General features: G+C 42.0%; 1 protein-coding gene across 2 annotated transcripts in view; it reads left to right on the top strand.

Moving 5' to 3' along the window:
* Positions 1 to 18,192, top strand: part of MAMLD1 (mastermind like domain containing 1) — a 49,871-nt gene extending 31,679 nt beyond the window's left edge. Inside the window, exons 2-4 of one of the 2 annotated variants that reach the window (XM_070759939.1) lie at positions 12,965 to 13,183; positions 13,902 to 13,983; positions 14,734 to 18,192. In XM_070759939.1, coding sequence (XP_070616040.1) covers positions 12,965 to 13,183; positions 13,902 to 13,983; positions 14,734 to 15,752 — 1,320 coding nt within the window. In that variant the 3' untranslated portion in view covers positions 15,753 to 18,192. Of the gene's footprint in view, positions 1 to 12,964; positions 13,184 to 13,901; positions 13,984 to 14,730 lie in introns of both variants that reach the window. The other variant, XM_070759938.1, reaches the window with a different exon arrangement.
* The last annotated feature ends 1,947 nt before the right edge of the window (positions 18,193 to 20,139 follow it).

Raw genomic sequence — 20,139 nt, 5'->3', positions numbered from 1 at the left:
CTCTTTGTTTTTCTCCTTTTCTCCTTCTTCTTTCTCCCTTTCTTTCTACTTTTCTTTTTCCTCCTCCTTCTCTTCTCCTTGTTCCTCTCCTTTTGTCCTCCTCCTTTTTTCTTCTCTTCTTTCTCCCTTTCTCCTTGTTTTCTCCTTTTCTCTTCCTCCTCCTCCTTTCTCCTCCTTTTTTCTTCTCCTTCTCTTCTTCTTTTCTCCTCCTCCCTCCTTCTTTTCTCCTCCTTTTTTCCTCCCCTTCTCTTTTCTCCTTCTCTCCTTCTCCTTCTTTCTTCCTTTCTCCTCCTTTTCTTCTCCTCCCCCTTCTCTTCTCCTTGTTTCTTCTCCTTTCTCCTCCTCCTTCCTCCTTCTTTTCTTCTCCTCCTCCTTCTTTCCACCACCCCTCCGGCCTCAAAATGGCCAGACTCTCTGCCAACTCGGTGTGCGTAGTGTACATGTATTGCCTCTCTTTTTGTGTTCTTTTTTTTTTGTTCTAAAAAATTCTTGGCAAACCCGGGCGCTGTATATACAGTCTCCGTTTCTCCCCCCCGGAGCAGAACAAAGCTTTCAACACGCACATCTCCAGAACTTCTGACAGGAAACCGTTTTAAAAGGAGGAGTGGACTTTGCACATTGTGTCGCGAAGCAGAGGGACATAATATTTTCCAGGGCCAGAGAGTCTTCCTAGTTTGAATGCCAGATATATACAGTGATACCTCGTCTTACAAACCCCTCGCCATACAAACTTTTCGAGATACAAACCCGGGGTTTAAGATTTTTTTGCCTCTTCTTCCAAACTACAGTGCTCCATCGATTTTTTGCGAGGGATGCGTTCCAAGACCGCCCGCGAAAGTCGAATTTCTGCGAAGTAGAGATGCGGAAGTAAATACACTATTTTGGGCTATGAACTATCACAAGCCCTCCCTTAACACTTTAAACCCCTAAACTGCAATTTCCCATTCCCTTAGCAACCATTTAGATTATTACTCACCATCTTTATTTATTAAAGTTTATTAAAAAAATATTTATTAAAGGCAGATGAAAGTTTGGTGATGACATATGACGTCATCGGGCGGGGAAAAACGTATAGGGAAAAAACCCGCAAAGTATTTTTTAACTAATATTTTTGAAAAACCGTGGTATAGACTTTTCGCGAAGTTCGAACCCGCGAAAACCGAGGGAACACTGTATATTCAACTTGCAAACCCAAGCCGCCGCCACTGGGATACCCCGCCTCCGGACTTCCGTTGCCAGCGAAGCACCCATTTTTGCACTGCTGGGATTCCCCTGAGGCTCCCCTCCATGGGAAACCCCACCTCCAGACTTCCGTGTTTTTGTGAATCCCAGCAGTGCAAAAACGGGCGCTTCGCGGGCAACAGAAGTCCGGAGGTGGGGTTTCCCATGGAGGGGAGCCTCAAGGGAATCCCAGCAGCGCAAAAACGGGTGCTTCGGCTGGCAAAAGGGGTGAGTTTTGGGCTTGCACGCATTAATCGCTTCTCTATTGATTCCTATGGGAAACATTGTTTCGTCTTACAAACTTTTCACCTTAGAAAACCTCATCCCGGAACCAATTAAGTTCGTAAGACGAGGTATCACTGTATATATATGTATGGTTTGAATGGATTGTGTGATTATTTTACTATAAGGGTTTTTAAATTGTTTTTTAAATATTGGGTTTGTAGACTGTTTATTATTGTTGTGAGCCACCCCAAGTCTTCAGAGAGGGGCGGCATACAAATCTAATAAATTATTATTATAATATTATTTTTTATATATATATATATATATATATATATATATATATATATATATATATATATATATATATATATATATATCATTTTTTTTTAAACTCCGAGTTTGTCACTTGGCCTCTCAAGCTACAAACTTCGTATGTTAAATGAACACGGGAGGAAAAAATTTGTCCTGGCATGGAAGGAAAGACACATTTTAAGGTGAATTGCCGTTTGTGCTTTGATCTTCGGGGACAGCCAGGAGGATGGGATAATCCTTATTTATATTCCTTTCCCCAGTAACAGCAATGAAGCTGAGATGAATAATGCCTTATATTGCATCATTGGACTTGGTTGTTTTTCCAATCTTAGCCTAATTGTCACAGGGGGGAGAATTTCCAATAGTTACAAGAAATGAAAGAGGATTGCATAACCGTTCCACCCCTTGGCACCGTCTCCAAGAACTGCTACCCTCAAGTTGTAAATAAAGTTTAGGCTAGTGGTAGGGAAGATTGTAGGAGAATCTTTCTTTGATGCCCATGAACCGATTAGGTCCGACAGAGTAGGCCTTCTCCGGGTCCCATCGACTAAACAGTGTCATCTGGCGGGACCCAGGGGAAGAGCCTTCTTTGGGGCGGCCCCAGCCCTCTGGAATCAACTCTTCCCGGAGATTAGAATTGCCGCAACCCTCCTCGCCTTTCGTAAGTTATTAAAAACTCATCATTGTAGCCAGGCATGGGGAAACTACTCAAGATTCATTTATACCGCCAAGCATGGGGGAGTTGAGATAGCTCTTCCCCCTAGGCCACTACAACTTATGCATGGTATGTTTGTGTGTATGTTTGGTTTTATAATAGGGGTTTTTAGTTGTTTTTTATTATTGGATTGTACATGTTGTGTTTATTATTGTTGTTAGCCGCCCCGAGTCTGCGGAGAGGGGTGGCATACAAATCCAATAAATTATTATTAAATTGTTATTATTATTATTATATCCCCAACTATTTTGGTTTGTGTATGGTTCGAATGGATTGTGTGATTATTTTACTATAAGGGTTTTTAAATTGTTTTTTAAATGTTGGATTTGTAGACTGTTTATTATTGTTGTGAGCCACCTTGAGTCTTCGGAGAGGGGCGGCATACAAATCTAATAAATTATTATTATTATATTATTATTATGAACTCTGAGGATCATATAAAGAATTCTTTATTGGCTAAGTGTGATTGGACACACAATAAATTTGTCTTTGGTGCAGATGCTCTCAGTGTACATAAAATAAAATATAGATTTGTCATGAGGTGCAACACATAATGATTGTCATAGGGGTCAAATAAGCAATGAAGAAAGAATCAATATTAATAAAAATCTTAGGATACAAGCAATAAGTTACAGTCATACAGTCCTAAGTTGGAGGAAAAGGATGATAGGAATGATGAGAAAAAACTAGTGGAAATAGAAGTGCAGACTTAGTAAATAGTTTGACAGTGTTGAGGGAATTATTTGTTTAGCAGAGTAAGGGCGTTCGGGAAAAAACTGTTCTTGTGTCTAATTGTCTTGGTGTGCAGTGCTCTGTGGCGGTAGGAGTTGAAACAGTTTATGTCCAGGATGCGAAGGGTCAGTCAATATTTTCACCGCCCTCTTTTTGACTCATGCAGTCTACAGGTCCTCAATGGAAGGCAGGTGGGCAGCAATTGTTTTTTCTGCAGTTCTGATTCTCCTCTGAAGTCTGTGTCGGTCTTGTTGGGTTGCAGAACCAAACCAGACAGTTATAGAGGTGCGGATGATATCAAAGTAAGCTTCGAAACATCCCCCCACACACACACAAAAAAACCCTATACTATGACAAGGGGACACTCCCTAAAGCTCATAGGTAAGAAAGTGAGGACAAATAAAGGAAAATATTTCTTCACCCAAAGGGTCCTTGGTTTATGGAATTCACTTCCAGAAGAGATCGTGACAGCTGTCAGCCTGGAGAGCTTCAAGGCAGGATTAGACGGATTCATGGATGCCAAGTGTATCTATCGGTGGTTATTGAATTGGATCTCCAAGTGCCGCCTCTATGTTGGTTGAGGCAGGCAGGGTTCCCTTGGGTACCGTTTGTTTTGGGTCAAGGGAAAGGGGGGGTTTGGCCTTCTCTTTCTGCTCAAGATCCCCATGGACAATTGGTGGGCCACTGTGGGACACAGAATGCTGGACTCGATGGGCTTTGGCCCGATTCAGCAGGGCTCTTCTTATGTTCTTACACCCAAGTTTGTGGGGTGTGCTTGTGGATTGTCGAAGAACCTCCTTCTGATACCTGTGGACACTTGAAGACCATAACAACCAAGCTTTAAAATGTGCCCCCTCAAAGTTACGCCCAACATACTTTGTGACCCTTGGCTTGCAACCAACCAATCTTTCACAGTAGTTAAAATATGAAGAAGTTGAACATGCAACTCATCTGAAACCGCAATATAATTCTGAAGAAGCATCTAAAAATTCCCAATGAGTTCAGAGGTCAGCAAAGGTCTCCATAGTTTGGTGAGGGGGGTAGTAGAAACAACAAAGAATGGATTTTATTTCTGAAGTATCAGAAGTTCCTTCCTGACCAGAGTTCAAAGGAATAATGAATTGGACTTAACACAACGTTGTCCTCTGGGTTTTTCCTACCAACAACGCTCCAGTGAAGTTTAAAACAACAACAGCAGCAGCAAGAACAGCAACAGAGTTGGAAGGGACCTTGGAGGTCTTCTAGTCCAGCCCCCTGCTTAGGCAGGAAATCCTACACCGCTTCAGACAAATGGTTATCCAACATCTTCTTAAAAACTTCCAATACTGGGGAATTCACAACTTCTGGAAGGAAGCTGTTCCATTAATTGTTCTAACTGTCAAAAAATGTCTCCTTACTTCTAAGTTACTTCTCTCCTTGTTTAGTTTCCACCCATTGCTTCTTGTTCTGCCCTCAGGTGCTTTGGAGAATAGCTTGACTCCCTCTTCTTTGTGGCGACCCCTGAGATATTGGAAGACTGCTATCATGTCTCCCCTGGTCCTTCTTTTCATTAAACTAACCATGCCCACTTCCTGCAACCGTTCTTCATATGTTTTAGCCTACAGTCTAAACAGTTCTTTCAGTTCTTCTACCTCCATTCTTCCTTATTCCGTTTATTTAATATTGGATGGTCTTTCATAGAAACATAGGAGATTGACAGGCAGAAAAAGACCTCATAGTCCATCTAGTCTGCCCTTATACTACTTCCTGTATTTTATCTTAGGATGGATATATGTTTATCCCAGGCATGTTTAAATTCAGTTCCTGTGGATTTACCAACCAAGTCTGCTGGAAGTTTGTTCCAGGCATGTACTACTGTTTTAGTAAAATAATATTTTTTCACATTACTTCTAATGTTTTCCCCAACTAACCTCAGATTGTGCCCCCTTGTTCATGTGTTCACTTTCCTATTAAAAACACTTCCTTCCTTCCTTCCTTATTTACTTCCTTCCTGCCTTCCTGCCTTCCTTTCTTCCTTCCTGCCTTCCTTCCTTCTTTCCTATTAAAAACACTTTCTTTCTTTCTTTTTCTTTCTTTCTTTCTCTCTCTCTCTCTCTCTCTCTCTCTCTTTCTTTCTCTCTCTTTCTCCTTGTGGCTGTTGGCCATCAAAAAATTGGAATGGATGTCATGATTTGTTGGCAGTGGTACCCGGTATGATTTAAGGGGAGAGCATTGCAGACGGCCACAGAAGTTTGCCAGAGAAGTTAACCTTGTTTAATAGACGCTTCCGTCCTCTTTGCCCGATGTGTCACCAAAGCTTGCACGGAGAAAGCTTTGGCTCGAGTGAACCCCTGCCATAATTCATAAAACCAGGGTACACATTTGCTCTCCCATCAAGGAGAGAGGGTGGGTCTAACGTTCTCAGAACATCTCCAGAATAGCTTAGCTTGTAACGTGGGCGGTCTGCTTCCGGATGCGCGGGAAGTGAAATTTCCCGCGAGTTATTTATTTATTTTATTTATTTATTTTGTCCAATACACAATACATATTGAAGAGAATAGGCGTGAAGTATTATATATAAAGGGAAGATATAAAAATAGAGGAGAAGATATATGAAGGAAGGAAAGATATATGTTCTATCGGGCTCTCTGGCAGACTCCTTCCAAAAATTCACAGGTACAATTTCAGACACACACACACACATTTGAAAATTCAAAACAATGTTCTTTATACCGAAAATGCAAATAAACAGAGCACTCTTTTGGTATAGCAAAGAGCAATGTCTCCAATCAAGCTGGTAATTTGTACAAGTCCCTGATCAGTTCTGAGATACTGAGCTTGCAGCTGTGAGGCAATTCACAGTCCTTCTTCTTTCACAAAGTGAAACACACTTTGCTCTGGTTTAGTTTCAAAGCGGGGGAAAATCAGCACACAAAGATCAAAGTCAGCAAAGCAGTCACGAAACACAACGATCAGATAATCCTCCACAATGGCCAAACCCACAGGCTGCTCTTTATAGCAGCCTCACTAATGACCACAGCTCCACCCAACCACAGGTGGCCTCGTTTTCTTTGATAATAATCTCTCAGTTGTTGCTGCCTATGCATCGCTCTCCGCATGCGTGGCTGTATCATTAACTCTTGTTCTGAATCCAAGGAGGAGCTAGAGAATTGATCTCCTTCTGAGCTGTCTGCCCCACTCTCCTCCCTCCTGTCACTCATGTCTTCATGGTCAGAGGAGCCTTCATCAGCAGATTCCACCGGGGGCAAAACAGGCCTGCAGCATGTGGATGTCTCCCCCACATCCACAGTCCTTGGGGCAGGAGCAGGGCCAGAGCTAACCACAACAGAAGGAAGAAAAGATATATGAGATATGAGATAAGGAGTTACAGGCACGACTGTTACATTTCAGTGGTTTTCTGTTTCTGCGCATACCCAGAAGCAAAAAAACCACATCAAAACCTGCCAGACAAAGATATGGAGATAGAGGATGATGGGCGTTGTAGTCTCCAGCACCTGGAAAGCGTGGCATGGAATGGCAAGGGCCGCTTGAAAACCTCCCTGGCAGCCGGTGCCCAAATTCGCCACCGGACAGATGGCAAGGGAACATCGCAGGGACAGGGTATATTTTGATTTGCAAATCGGCCCTTCAAGTTTCTCTCGCGCAGTTCTTGGAGGGGCATTCCCGTGGGAAAACGGGATGGGTTTGCAGAGAGAAAGGATGGAGGAACTGCCGGCGAAGAGCTGACCTATAACTTCTCTTTTTTCCCCTCCCCCTTCTCCTCCTCTCCCCCTGGAAGTATAATGAAATATAATCCCGCTTAGCTTTCAACCCCAGACCTCCCACCGGCTAAGTTCTAGAAGTGGCAGAAGGGGATTTTATGTATCGGGAGTAAAACCCTCATATACTTAACGGACATCCATCCATACGTTTCCAGGGAGTTTTGTAGAGAATAATCAAATTATCTTGATAATGAATGATCAGAAAAATTAGGGTAGCCGTGGTACGTGAGAGGGTGCAGTGATATGATTACTGCTGTAGTTTATTATGTAATTACAGCAGTAATCGTATAAGCGTATGATCTCTTATATCGGAGCTGCCCTAATTTATTTGATAATTCCGTATATGATTGTGGCTATGTTGGGCTCTGGGTTTCAGCAATGGGCGCGGGAGAAAGTCAAGTGTTTTTGAAATCCATTTTTCCCAACCTGTCATCTACCAAACGGCCCAGGACTGGAAAATTGAGAGAAACCTTCATGTATTTTGGTGGACATTTGATGAGTTGAGGAAGGGCGGCCTTGAATCTAAGTTGGGAAAGGGTGTGTGTGTGCAAAAAATATCTTAAAGTTGAAAGGGAGGCGCCTTAAAGGTCATTTATCTGAATTCTAGCAAGCACATGGATAACTGAATGCACCATTTATACTTATCAATCTTTGCCGTATCTCAATCAGAATCAGAATACAGCTGGAAGGGACTTTGGAGGTCTTCTAGTCAAGCCAGAAAGGAAAAAGGAGGAAGGAAGGAAGGAAGGAAGGAAGGAAGGAAGAAAGAATGAGAGAGGCAGGCAGGAAGGAAGAGGAATGGGGGAGGGAGAAAAAGGAAGGGAGGAAAAGAAAGAAAGAAAGAAAGAGGCAGGCAGGCAGGAATAAGAATGGGGGAGGGAGAAAAAGGAAGGGAGGAGAAGAAAGAGAGAAAGAAAGAGGAAGGAAGGAAGGAAGGATCTTGTTTTCTCTCCCTCCCTCCTTCCCTTCCTTCCTCCCTCCACCTCTCTCTCTCTCTCTCTCTCTCTCTCTCTCTCTCTCTCTCTCTCTATATATATATATATATATATATATATATATATATATATATATATATATGTTAAATGTTTATAGCTGGAATTTTTTTAAAATTAAGGGAGACCAGGATAGATCTATTTCGGCCTTATTAGGCCTCATCAGCTGGCCACACCCATTCTTTTACTGGGATTCGATCTGGGAAGCTTCTATATATATAGATTCTATATATATCTCAGTGGTGGCCTAGAGGTGCATCTCTTGCCTCACCATCAGGAAGCTATGAGTTTGCTCCTAGGTGGAAACAGGTATTTCTCTCTCTGGGCATGATGGGAATATATCTGCCAAACAAAACTCCACACTGGCAACAGGAAAGGCATCGGGCCAGTAAACCTTCAGCTTCATTCAATTGGCCAGACTCCACCACACGAGGGATTATGGGGTCATTAAAAAGAAGATGAAGTAGGTCTCAACTCTTAGAAATTTCCCCAGGAGGATGGGTTCCCAACTTAGATCTTCAGGTCTTCTACTGGTGGTCCCCATCCCCATTGGGGTCAAGTCAATTTACCCACCAACAAGCTTGGCCAACCTTTATGTCTTTATTAGGTAAAACAAACCTAAATGAGGTCCCAGCTGATACGAGAACTGGGGAATCACGTTCAAAAAAAGGAACACATTACTTATCAGAGGTTTTGCAAGTCAAAGCTTGCAATTCTGCCTATTTTGGGGCAGGGAGGATTATTTTTCCCCTCTATTACAGAACGGGGGGAAAATGTTCTGGGGGTTGCCTTTATTTTCCCCAAAGGAACAAGAGTTGCAGATAATCCCGGTTGCTTCATTTCAGCTACTAAATCTCATAAAAGGGGAGAAAAATTGACCAAACTGATTTTTTTTCCTTAAAATTGAAAAAGAAAATGGTCAATCGCCTTTCTATATACTTCATGCAATCTGGCTCGGCCTTTGAAATGCAAAAAGCCAACGAGTTTCCTTGGAAGCAGTGCAACAGAAGCGTTTTTGTGTGCACATAACAAAACACACAGCACACACACACACACACACACACACATGTTCCTTAAGCTTTGATGCTGCCTTGGTCACGTGGGACTTAACGCGCAGCTGTTTCACTTGTTTTTGTCTGGGTTTCGCTCAAAAGGGGATGCGACAGCTCCCACTAGTGGCAGAAATGAAGAACTTTTCATTGTTGTCGTCTCCGAAAACACAATATTTGAAAACCCCGGGGAGGATTCACTCTCTTATTGTCCTTTTTAGACAATATGATTCCCACCCACCCTCGGTCACTCTATTTTTCTTTACAAATTTTGTTTTCTGTCGTCAATCTTCTATGTTTCTATGAGTTGTAAAACTGAGCATAGCCAAGTGAGTCAAATTCGGACCCTTGGAAATTGGTTCACATTTACAACCATTGCTCTGTGCCAGGGGTCGCAGGATCCAGTGAGTCAATGCAGAGGTATTTCAGACATCGTGGTATGTCAAAACCAGATTAATGTCACTGGCCTCCTTTGACTTTTTTTAAAAAACGTATTTTTATTTATTTATTTATTTTGTCCAATACACAATGAGGGTTTTACTGGGTATATATCTATATACACATAATAAAATACATGATGAAGGTTATAGAGCAGATACTCATAGTAAAGTATATCTAAGAAAGAATAGAAAAGAAGATATAGTAATAGAACATATCAATGAAAAAATAGAAGAAGAGATATAGGAATAGAAGAAAGGAATAGGAAATATAGGAGAGCAATAGGACAGGGGACGGAAGGCACTCTAGTGCACTTGTACTCGCCCCTTACTGACCTCTTAGGAATCTGGATAGGTCAACGGTAGATAATCTAAGGGTAAAGTGTTGGGGATTTGGGGATGACACTATGGAGTCCAGTAATGAGTTCCACGCTTCGACAACTCGGTTACTGAAGTCATATTTTTTACAGTCAAGTTTGGAGCGGTTAATATTAAGTCTAAATCTGTTGTGTGCTCTTGTATTGTTGTGGTTGAAGCTGAAGTAGTCGCCGACAGGCAGGACGTTGCAGCATATGATCCTGTGGGCAATACTTAGATCTTGTTTAAGGCGTCTTAGTTCTAAACTTTCTAGGTCCAGGATTGAAAGTCTAGTCTCGTACGGGATTCTGTTTCGAGTGGAGGAGTGAAGGGCTCTTCTGGTGAAGTATCTTTGGACATTTTCAAGGGTGTTAATGTCTGAGATGCGATATGGGTTCCAAACAGATGAGCTGTATTCGAGGATGGGTCTGGCAAAAGTTTTGTAAGCTCTGGTAAGTAGTGAGAGATTGCCAGAGCAGAAGCTACGTAGGATTAGGTTTACAACTCTTGAAGCCTTCTTGGCTATATTGTTGCAGTGGGCTTTGGCACTTAAATCTTTTGTTATTAGTATACCGAGGTCTTTAACCGAGTGGGTTAAAGCATTAAGCAAAGACCTGGAGGGGAGACAATTGTCACAATCGTTCTGCAAATGTTGCCCTGTCTCTACTCTCCTACCGTCCTGCTTTGCTCTCCGTAAACACAGTCCAAAGTTTCCGGCCTGACTTCCTGTTTTTTTTTTCATCTTGGCATAGGCGGCATGGTTAGATGTCCAGCGGTAGTCCCTCTGCTTCTGGGTGGCTTATCTCTTGATAACACCACCTCTCAAACAAAGGGCCCAGGCTTCCATGGGCCAAACAAAGGAAGTGTGCTCCAGTTTTCAAACAGTCTGGCTATGCAGTGTGTACGCCAGTAATAACAAGGGGTCATCCATAATATAGAATGTAGCAGGAAGATGGTGAATTATGAGGCATAAAGGAGTGGATGGGGCAGTTGTCTTCTGTGCTGGGCTGTTTTTATATCTTGGTGTGCATTCGACTACTGCAACGCTCTCTACATAGGGGCTACCTATGAAAAGTGTTCAGAAACTTCAGATCGTGCAGAATGCGGCCGCGAGAGCTATCGTTGGCTTTCCCAGATATGCCCATGTTTGGTCAACACTCCGTGGCCTGCACTGGCTGCCGATCAGTTTCCGGTCACAATTCAAAGTGTTGGTTATGACCTATAAAGCCCTACATGGCATCAGACCAGAATATCTCCGGGACCGCCTTCTGCCACACGAATCCAAGCAGCCAATTAAGTCCCACAGTGTTGGCCTTCTCCTGGTCCCGTCGACGAAACAGTGTCGTCTGGCGGGACCCAGGGGAAGAGCCTTCTCTGTGGCAGCCCCGGCTCTCTGGAATCAACTCCCCCTGGGGATTAGAACTGCCCCCACCCTCCTCGCCTTTCAGAAGTCTCTGAAAACCCACTTTGTTACCAGGCATGGGATAACTGATGTATCTCCTTGCTAACAGGATTTATGTATGGTATGATTAGGGTGTGTGACTATTTTAATGATAAGGGTTTTAGACAAAGGATTTGTTATATATTGTTTACTATTGTTGTGAGCCACCCCTAGTAGAGGTGTTCTTAAGTAGAGGTACCACTGTATATCTAAGGTTTTACATTTGTACTTGAGAGAAAAAAATGTGGTTCATGACTTTCTGGGCAAGAACTTTTCTAGATAAGAACCAGGTGTTCAAGATTTTTTGCCTCTTCTTAAGAACCATTTTCTACTTAAGGACCCGAGCCCGGAAAAAATTCCCAGGAAATTTGAAAGCGGCACGAAGCCCTGGCCAGTTTCCTGCCATTCCCCCTTTAATCCCGGCCATCTCGGACTTTTCTGGGCTGCCAGAGGAGCCTTTCAGTGGCGCTTAAGGAGGCTTTGGCAGCCCAGAGCAAACGAAGCATTTTCCTTTCTCTGGGTGCTTGGAGAAGGAATAAACCTCTACCAGTGCCCAGAGAAAAGAAATGCTCCCTTCACTCTGGGCAGCCCAAAGTGAACGGAGGATTTTCCTTTCTCTGGGTGCTTGGAGAGGGAATAAACCTCGACCAGTGCCCAGAGAAAAGAAATGCTCCCTTCGCTCTGGGCAGCCCAAAGTGAACGGAGGATTTTCCTTTCTCTGGGTGCTTGGAGAAGGAATAAACCTCTACCAGTGCCCAGAGAAAAGAAATGCTCCCTTCGCTCTGGGCAGCCCAAAGTGAACGGAGGATTTTCCTTTCTCTAGGCGCACCCTCAGAGTCCCTCTTTTTTTTTTTAAGCCTTAAAGTTTTGGATTTTTTTGATTCCCCTCCCCTCACCTTCTTCCTTCGGCAGTGACTGTCCTCCTCCTCTTCTTCCTCCTCCTCCTCCCACCCAAATTCCGAGCTTTTATTTCTTTCCTAATGGCTTTGCACGCATTATTTGCTTTTACATTGATTCCTATGAGAAAAATGGCTTCTACTTACTATTATTATTATTATTATTATTTATTGGATTTGTATGCCGCCCCTCTCCGGAGACTCGGGGCGGCTAACAGCAATAATAAGATGGTATACAATAATAATCCAATACTAAAAATGATTTCAAAACCCATTAATATAAAAACCAAACATGCAGACAGACATACCATGCATAAAATTGTAAAGGCCTAGGGGGAAAGAGTATCTCAATTCCCCCATGCCTGACGGCAGAGGTGGGCTTTAAGTAGCTTACGAAAGGCAAGAAGGGTGGGGGCAATTCTAATATCTGGGGGGAGTTGGTTCCAGAGGGCCGGGGCCGCCACAGAGAAGGCTCTTCCCCTGGGTCCCGCCAAGCGGCATTGTTTAGTTGACGGGACCCGGAGAAGACCCACTCTGTGGGACCTAACTGGTCGCTGGGATTCATGCAACAAACTTTTCTCCTTAAGAACCCGGTCACGGAACGAATTAAGTTCGTGAGTAGAGGTACCGCTGTACATTATTTGAATTGTCAAGAGTATGTGTGTAAACTTTGTGTTTTTTCAGACAGATAGCGTAGCTGCATTTCAAAGTGCCGTATGTTACAAGCAGCGTGTCGTCATTGAATTTCTCACTGCAGAGAAAGAAACTGTTGGGAACATTCACAAACGTTTGTGTATAGTTTATCTTTATCTTCTTCCTTTCCCAGGACCAGATGCCTGGCATCGGTGCTCGAATGCAGGAGCCAGGAGTCCCCGCCAACTCAGGGTCAGTGCCTGCCCAGGCTCCACCTCTGGTGAATGATTACACCATGAGGAACCAACTCCTAAAGCAGCAAATTATGAGACGGCGGCAGCAGCAGCAGCAGCAACAGCAGCAGCAGCAGCAACAACAACAACAACAGCAACAACAACAGCAGCAGCTCCAGGTTGGTCTTTTAGCATGCTGGCTGGGGAATTCTGGGAGTTGGAAGTCCACCTATCATAAAAAGGGGGAGGTTGAGAAACACATTTGGGTCTTTTCCTGTGTCAAATTGATATCTTGGGGACTTTTTGAGGTCCCACTCGTCATCTTCTGGTGCTTTTGGCTTCGTGCTAGAGCAAACACGAAGTTGTTTGTTGTTTGCCCCAGCACGAAGCTGAAAGCACCAGTCTGAAGATGACGATTGGGACCTCGTCGAAACGTCACCAATTCTATCAATCTGACACAGTAAAAGACCCAAATACGCCAAGACCTACATACCTATACCCATGAAAATTTATAAAAAGATATAGATAGATAGATAGATAGATAGATAGATAGATAGATAGATAGATAGATAGATAGATGTAGATAAATAGATAGATAGATAGATAGATAGATAGATAGATAGATAGATAGATAGATAGTTGTATACCTATCCACCCATCCATCCAGCCATGTATCTATCTCTGTCTGTCTGTCTGTCTGTCTGTCTGTCTGTCTGTCTGTCTGTCTGTCTGTCTGTCTGTCTATCTATCTATCTATCTATCTATCTATCTATCTATCTATCTATCCAGGGAAAGTTAATGAATCTATAGATGGCAACGGGAAGCAATCCTTTTTTATTTGCATGGCACCCAATGTGTGGACTCAATTTTTGTTATTGTTGTTTTTGTTGTTCCTAGGAAAAGCAGAGGCATGGCATGATGGCTGTGGCAGCTGAGCAAAGGAGTCCCTTTGTGGGACAACAGATGAACCAGTTCCCCGGTAAGAAGGAATTTTATTTATTTATTTATTTATTTATTTTTATTACTTGGATTTGTATGCCGCCCCTCTCCGAAGACTCGGGGCGGAATAGTTAACCACAATTGGTTCTTTTTTTTTTAAAGGAAATTGTTGTGTAGATTTAATCTGCTGTGCAAGTAGAGTAGAGTAGAAATATAGGATTAGAAAATTAGAATGGAATAGAATGGAATAGAATAGAATGGAGTGGAAGTAGAATGGAATGGAATAGAATAGAATAGTAAAGAATGGAATGGAGTAGAATAGAATAGAATGCAATGCAATGCAATGCAATTGGAATGGGATTGGATTGGGATTCGGATTGGAATTGGAATTCGGATTGGAATTGGAATAGAATAGAACTGGAATAGAATAAGAATAGAAATATAGAAGAAATATAGAAACATAATACAATAAAAATATAGAAAGAGAATAGAATATAAAAATATAGAAATAGAATAGAATAGAAACATGGGAACAGAATAGAAACATAGAAAGAGAAGAGGGAGGGGAGGGGAGGGGAGGGGAGGGGAGAAGGGAAATCTTTATTGGCCAACCCCTACGAACCATCAGCACCAGTCAATGACATTTGTGATACATTTCATAATGTTCAGTTGACTGAGTTTCATGTTCAATGAATAAAAGAGAGGACGACAATAATAATTTTGAAGGCACAACTTGTCGAGCTTCTCCTCACTTACTAATTCAACCTCTTGCTCGTTTCTTTCCCAGCAGTCTCGCAGTCCCTGCCGACCGACTGCGGCCAGACCCTGCAATCCCCTGTCTCCACCCACCGCATGATGCCAACCGCCCAAGGGATGCTGCAGAGCACCTTGGCTCCGGGCCTTGGCCCCGCCTCCGTGACCCAGAACAGCGGCGCCATGGTGATGATCCCCCATAACCCCAACAAGCAGCCCGCCATCTTCCCTCCGAATACTGACTTCAACCTCCCGCTCCGAGGAAGCCAAAACTCGTTGGTCATGACTTCGGGGTGTCAAACCGTCCACAGCCATCCCGCGTCTCGGCCAGGGATGGCCGCGCCCAACTTCGCCGCTGGGGCTTTGGTCGCCCATCCTTCCTCCCAGCAGCACTTGAGGCAGCCCGCCATGGCTCGAATGCCTGCCGTCTACTCCAGTTCTTCGGCGCCGATGTGGACGCCGACGGTCGTCCCCAGGATGCCCAGCCAAAATCCAATGGAGGCCGCCATGCACCAGTTCCCAAACAACCCCGTCTTCTCCAAACAGAACGTTAGATCCAGTCTCCCCAGCCAACCCTTTTCTCACCAAGCTGGCCCTCCGCCCAACCAGATCGTTCCTGGGATGCAGGCCCGACAGATGCAAAAAATGAACCTCGGCCCTTCTAACCAAAGTTTAATCCCTCAAAATAACCAGAACCTGAGACACGGTTTGACCAGAGGACCAGCTGCCATGAACGTTATGAAATCCATGCCCCAAGGGGTCTCAGGGTTCAACCAACTCAACGCTGGACCGGCCGTTGGGCCGCCTAGTTATCCCGGCTCGGCTGGGCAGCCCTCTGTAACGTTCAACAGGATGAATGCCGCGTTGGAGTTGTCGCCGCCATACGACTTTGTACCGCAACAAAACAACGCCATATTGCCCGGAACGTGCAGCGAAGCTGACTTGATCGACTGTTTGATGAAGAACAGCGGCGGCACCGATGAAGACTGGCTCAATAATTTGACATTGATAGATGATATTTTGGGACAACACATTCAGAGTGCCGGACACGTGTGAACTCTCGAGAGGAACGGAAAGGAAGTGTAAATAATTTTTGCAGGATCTGGAACGGAGCCCAAGTAGTGACAAAAAAACCCCACGTATTTTAAATCTTCTTTCCCCCCACTCCCCTCCCGAATTGAAAGAAAAAAAAGGATGTCCACTTTGCTTAACTGCCCTCCGGGTGGAGTTTTGTTCTCTCTCTCTTTTTTAAATTTTGGGGTGTTTTTTTTTTTTCCCAAGCAGCTATGTATATATTTGAATATTTTGTAAATTATGTTTTCCTAAACCTTAAATATGGAAGTATTTATACTTCTTTGCTGGACGCTGTAAATACCTTATAGACTACTTTTTTTTCTTCTTATATTATAGGAATTACACTTTGTTCTAAATATGCAAATATTATTGTTAGTTCCAGTAATACTGTGTATTACAGCATCAAATATTTTATGTTTTTGACATAACGTAAGGATGAGGGGTGCCCTGGAAAACAGAATTAAACTGAAAGAAAAATTCCCAGCGATTCTTCCCAGCCGCTCAGAGTCCGTTTGGAGAGAGAGGCACATAAATACAATAAATAAATAAATAAATACTTCCCTTCTTCCCCTCGTACAAATTGGATAAATCCCCAGTTTTCCATCGGCTGACCAGACTGCATCACAAAATAGCTCTGTGGGATAAATGTTGGGGTTTGGGGTTTTTTTTAACCCTCTAGGGGCTTCTTCACACAGTGAGTCTTTTCTCATGGAACCACCTTAAGGGGGGCAGGCGAAATTTGGGGTGTTACATACATTGAAAAGCCAATATTTTGAATCCGATGTCTATGAAAAACAAAAAAAATCCTGTGTAAACGTTCTTCTTAAAAACCCAATTGCTCCAAATTAGCCCATCCTGGAAATTGTAAAAGAAAAAGCAATTTCCCCCCAAACCCCCCCCAATTTTCTGAGGTTGTTCCATTCCTTGCTTTCTGTACACCTCCTGGACACAGGGATACAAAAGCCGTTTTTGTTTTAAATTTGCTAACAATTCCTTTGTTGTGCTACCTCTAAGTAAAGACGCCAGGGCTTTGTAGCTTCCCCTTTAATTACTTAGATATTTTTTTTAATTCTTTAAGAAAAGAAGCTATTGGAATACACTGCTCAAAAAAAAAATAAAGGACACATCCTAGATCTGAAAGAATGAAATATTATCATTGAATACTTTGTTCTGTACAAAGTTGAATGCACACCACAACATGTGAAATTGATTGTCGGTGTTGCTTCCTAAGTGGACAGTTCGATTTCGCAGAAGTTTGATTTACTTGGAGTTATGTTGTGTTGTTTAAGGGTTCCCTTTATTTATATTTTTTGAGCAGTATATTAAGAGTCCCAGTGAACGTCTGGGACCTGCACAGCCTTTCCGAGAGCTGAAATGCGTCTATAGGTGTGAAAGAACCCCACAGATAATATTTAAAGAAAGGGGCACAGCTAAGAGTAGCCACTTCCTCCCCAAATAGATATCGGCAAGGCCACACATACACACACACATAACCTGAGAGTATAGGCAGTCCTTGGCATACAACTGTATTGTATGACGGTGTAAAACCATCTTTGCAAGGTTTTTTTGTGGCAGGCTCGAAGAAAAAATGTAACGTAGCTACTGTGGTCATTAAACAAACACTGCAGCCGTTAAGCAAACCGATTTATCTTAATTTGGGTGGTTTTGTTGACAATTGGACGCAAGTGCCAGTTTTCGGGGGAAATGGACGGTGGGGCACTTTTAACAAGCCACAATTGTGGGCCAGTTGTTGAGCAAAACCAACCAGATTAGTCACGTGATTGCAGAGGAGCATTTGCAGATTGCAGATTGCAGATACGATTTGTCGGACCTTTGAATCCCTACTTTGGATCCGTTGTAACTTTGGGTGGCCACTAAGTGGAATGGTCGTAAGTCAGGGACTCCCAACAACCAAGACGTGGTGATGGAGAAATCAATTGTTGGTCTTGAGAATGTATTAGAATGGCACGGCTAGTATTGCAAAATTCTCTATGTCAGAACACCCAGGTCTAAAAATAATGGTCTTTCTCATTTGCCCAACTCAATCATGTATATTTGTAGCATACAAATGCTTCATTTTTGCCTCCAAATTATTATGATTATTATTTTGCATTCTGTTTTTAATATACGGATTTCCCCCCCTCTCCCGCCCCAATTCCTCGGGATAAAGATGTCAATTAAAAACACAACATAACTTAACTTTGGATGTTTTTTCTGTCATGTATATTTAAAGAGTCTGTTTATCAAAGAAATCCATTGTACTGTACACTTCTTCAAAAAAAAATTGTTCCTACTTTGTGTAACCATATTTTAATAGCCACAACCTCCTCCTTCATTTGTAAAATTAACATTCATGTCAGACACACCAAACTGTTTTTTCCTTCATACCATAATAAACTGCCAGGGAAAAAAATTGCACTCACTGAATGTTTTTGGTCATTTGTTTTGTAAAAACTGTTTTTTAAAGATGGAGGGAGGGAGGGATGGAGAGAGAGAGAGAGAGAGAGACAGATAGACAGACAGACAGACAGATAGTTAGATAACATAAATAGAATAGATAGATAGATAGATAGATAGATAGATAGATAGATAGATAGATAGATAGATAGATAGATAGATAGATAGATAATATAAATAGAATAAATAGAATAGATGATAGATAGATAATATAAATAGAATAAATAGAATAGATGATAGATAGATAAATATAAATAGAATAAATAGAATAGATAGAGAGAGAGAGACGATAGATAGATAGATAGATAGATAGATAGATAATATAAATAGAATAAATAGAATAGATGATAGATAGATAGATAGATAGATAGATAATATAAATAGAATAGATGATAGATAGATAGATAATATAAATAGAATAAATAGAATAGATGATTGATAGATAGATAGATAGATAGATAGATAGAATAAATAGAATAGATGATATAGATAGATAGATGATAGATAGATAGATAGATAGATAGATAGATAGATAGAATAAATAGAATAGATGATAGATGGATAAATGATAGACAGACAGACAGATGAATAGATGAAATATATAGAATAGATAGAATAAATAGATGATAGATGGATAACTGACTAAGATAGATAGAGATAGATAGATAGATAGATAGATAGATAGATAGATAGATAGATAGAATAAATAAATGATAGATGGATAAATGATAGATGGACGTACGGACAGACAGAATAAATGGAATAGATGATAAATGGATAAATGATAGGTAGGTAGATAGATAGGTAGATATACCATAGGTAGTGTAGATAGATACTGTAGATAGATAGAGAGATAAATAGATGTATAGACAGAATAGATGATAGATAGATAGATAGATAGATAGATAGATAGATAGATAGATAGATATGGATAGATGAATGAATGAATGAATGCTGACCATCTATTCTATCTGAAAAAGAAGAAGATCAAGTCTGCTAAAACCCACGAGACATTCTACCATATTGGACATTAATAGAGCCGCTAATTACCTTTGTAAAGTATCCATAAACTCTCACGGCATACCACGTGCTTTGGCATCCTAAAGACTAACATAATTACAACACAAATCATCATGAGCTTTGATTAGACGCAGCCGGCTTTATTTCTGGACCCAGCCGCAAGAGCCACCCGGCCATAGGTAAAGAGAGAAGCGAGTGGCAAATATAATTAAGAGAAGCCGGCATGGATAATTACCTACCTATCTGTGGCCATTCACCCAAGGATGTTATGTGCTCAGACATTCTTTAACTAAAGACCTGATTTGCATACACCACCCAGATTCATTGCAAACACCTCTCGGTTTAATTATAACTTGGTATGAAAGTCCAAAGCAAAGAGCCACATTATGCATCGCTTGGCTCAAATCCATGTGATTTTTTTAAAAAATTAAGTGCTGGGATTAACAATGCTGATGACATGAGCTTCACTCCTAAACCTCCTTCCTGCCTATTGCCCCTTCGTTCCAGACAATTGGCATTTTTGCCTGATTTCTAAAGGGGGGGGTGTGTCTCCAATCTTGGCAACTTTCTGGTGGACTTTAACTCTCAGAATTGCTCCGCTAGGAATTCTGGGAATTGAAGTCCACAAGAAAGTTGCCAAGGTTGGAGACCCCCCCCCCTACTCTAGAGAAGATAAAAGAACCTCCATATCTGGCCCTGAAATGTTTAATGCAACCCATCCAGAGTTGCAGAGATGCATTGAACATGGGCAGAACCTCCAAGCTTAAGCACTAAAATTGCTTTTGTTCCATTCTGTTCCATTCCATTCCATTATTATTCTATTATGTTCTGTTCTGTTTGTTCTGTTCTATTCCATGCCATTCCATGCCATTATTATTCTATTCTATTCTAT

The sequence above is a fragment of the Erythrolamprus reginae genome, chromosome 8 (assembly GCF_031021105.1).
Source record: "Erythrolamprus reginae isolate rEryReg1 chromosome 8, rEryReg1.hap1, whole genome shotgun sequence".
NCBI lineage: Eukaryota > Metazoa > Chordata > Lepidosauria > Squamata > Dipsadidae > Erythrolamprus > Erythrolamprus reginae.
Note: the sequence above shows the minus strand (reverse complement) of the source record. Positions and strands in the feature narration are given on the sequence as shown.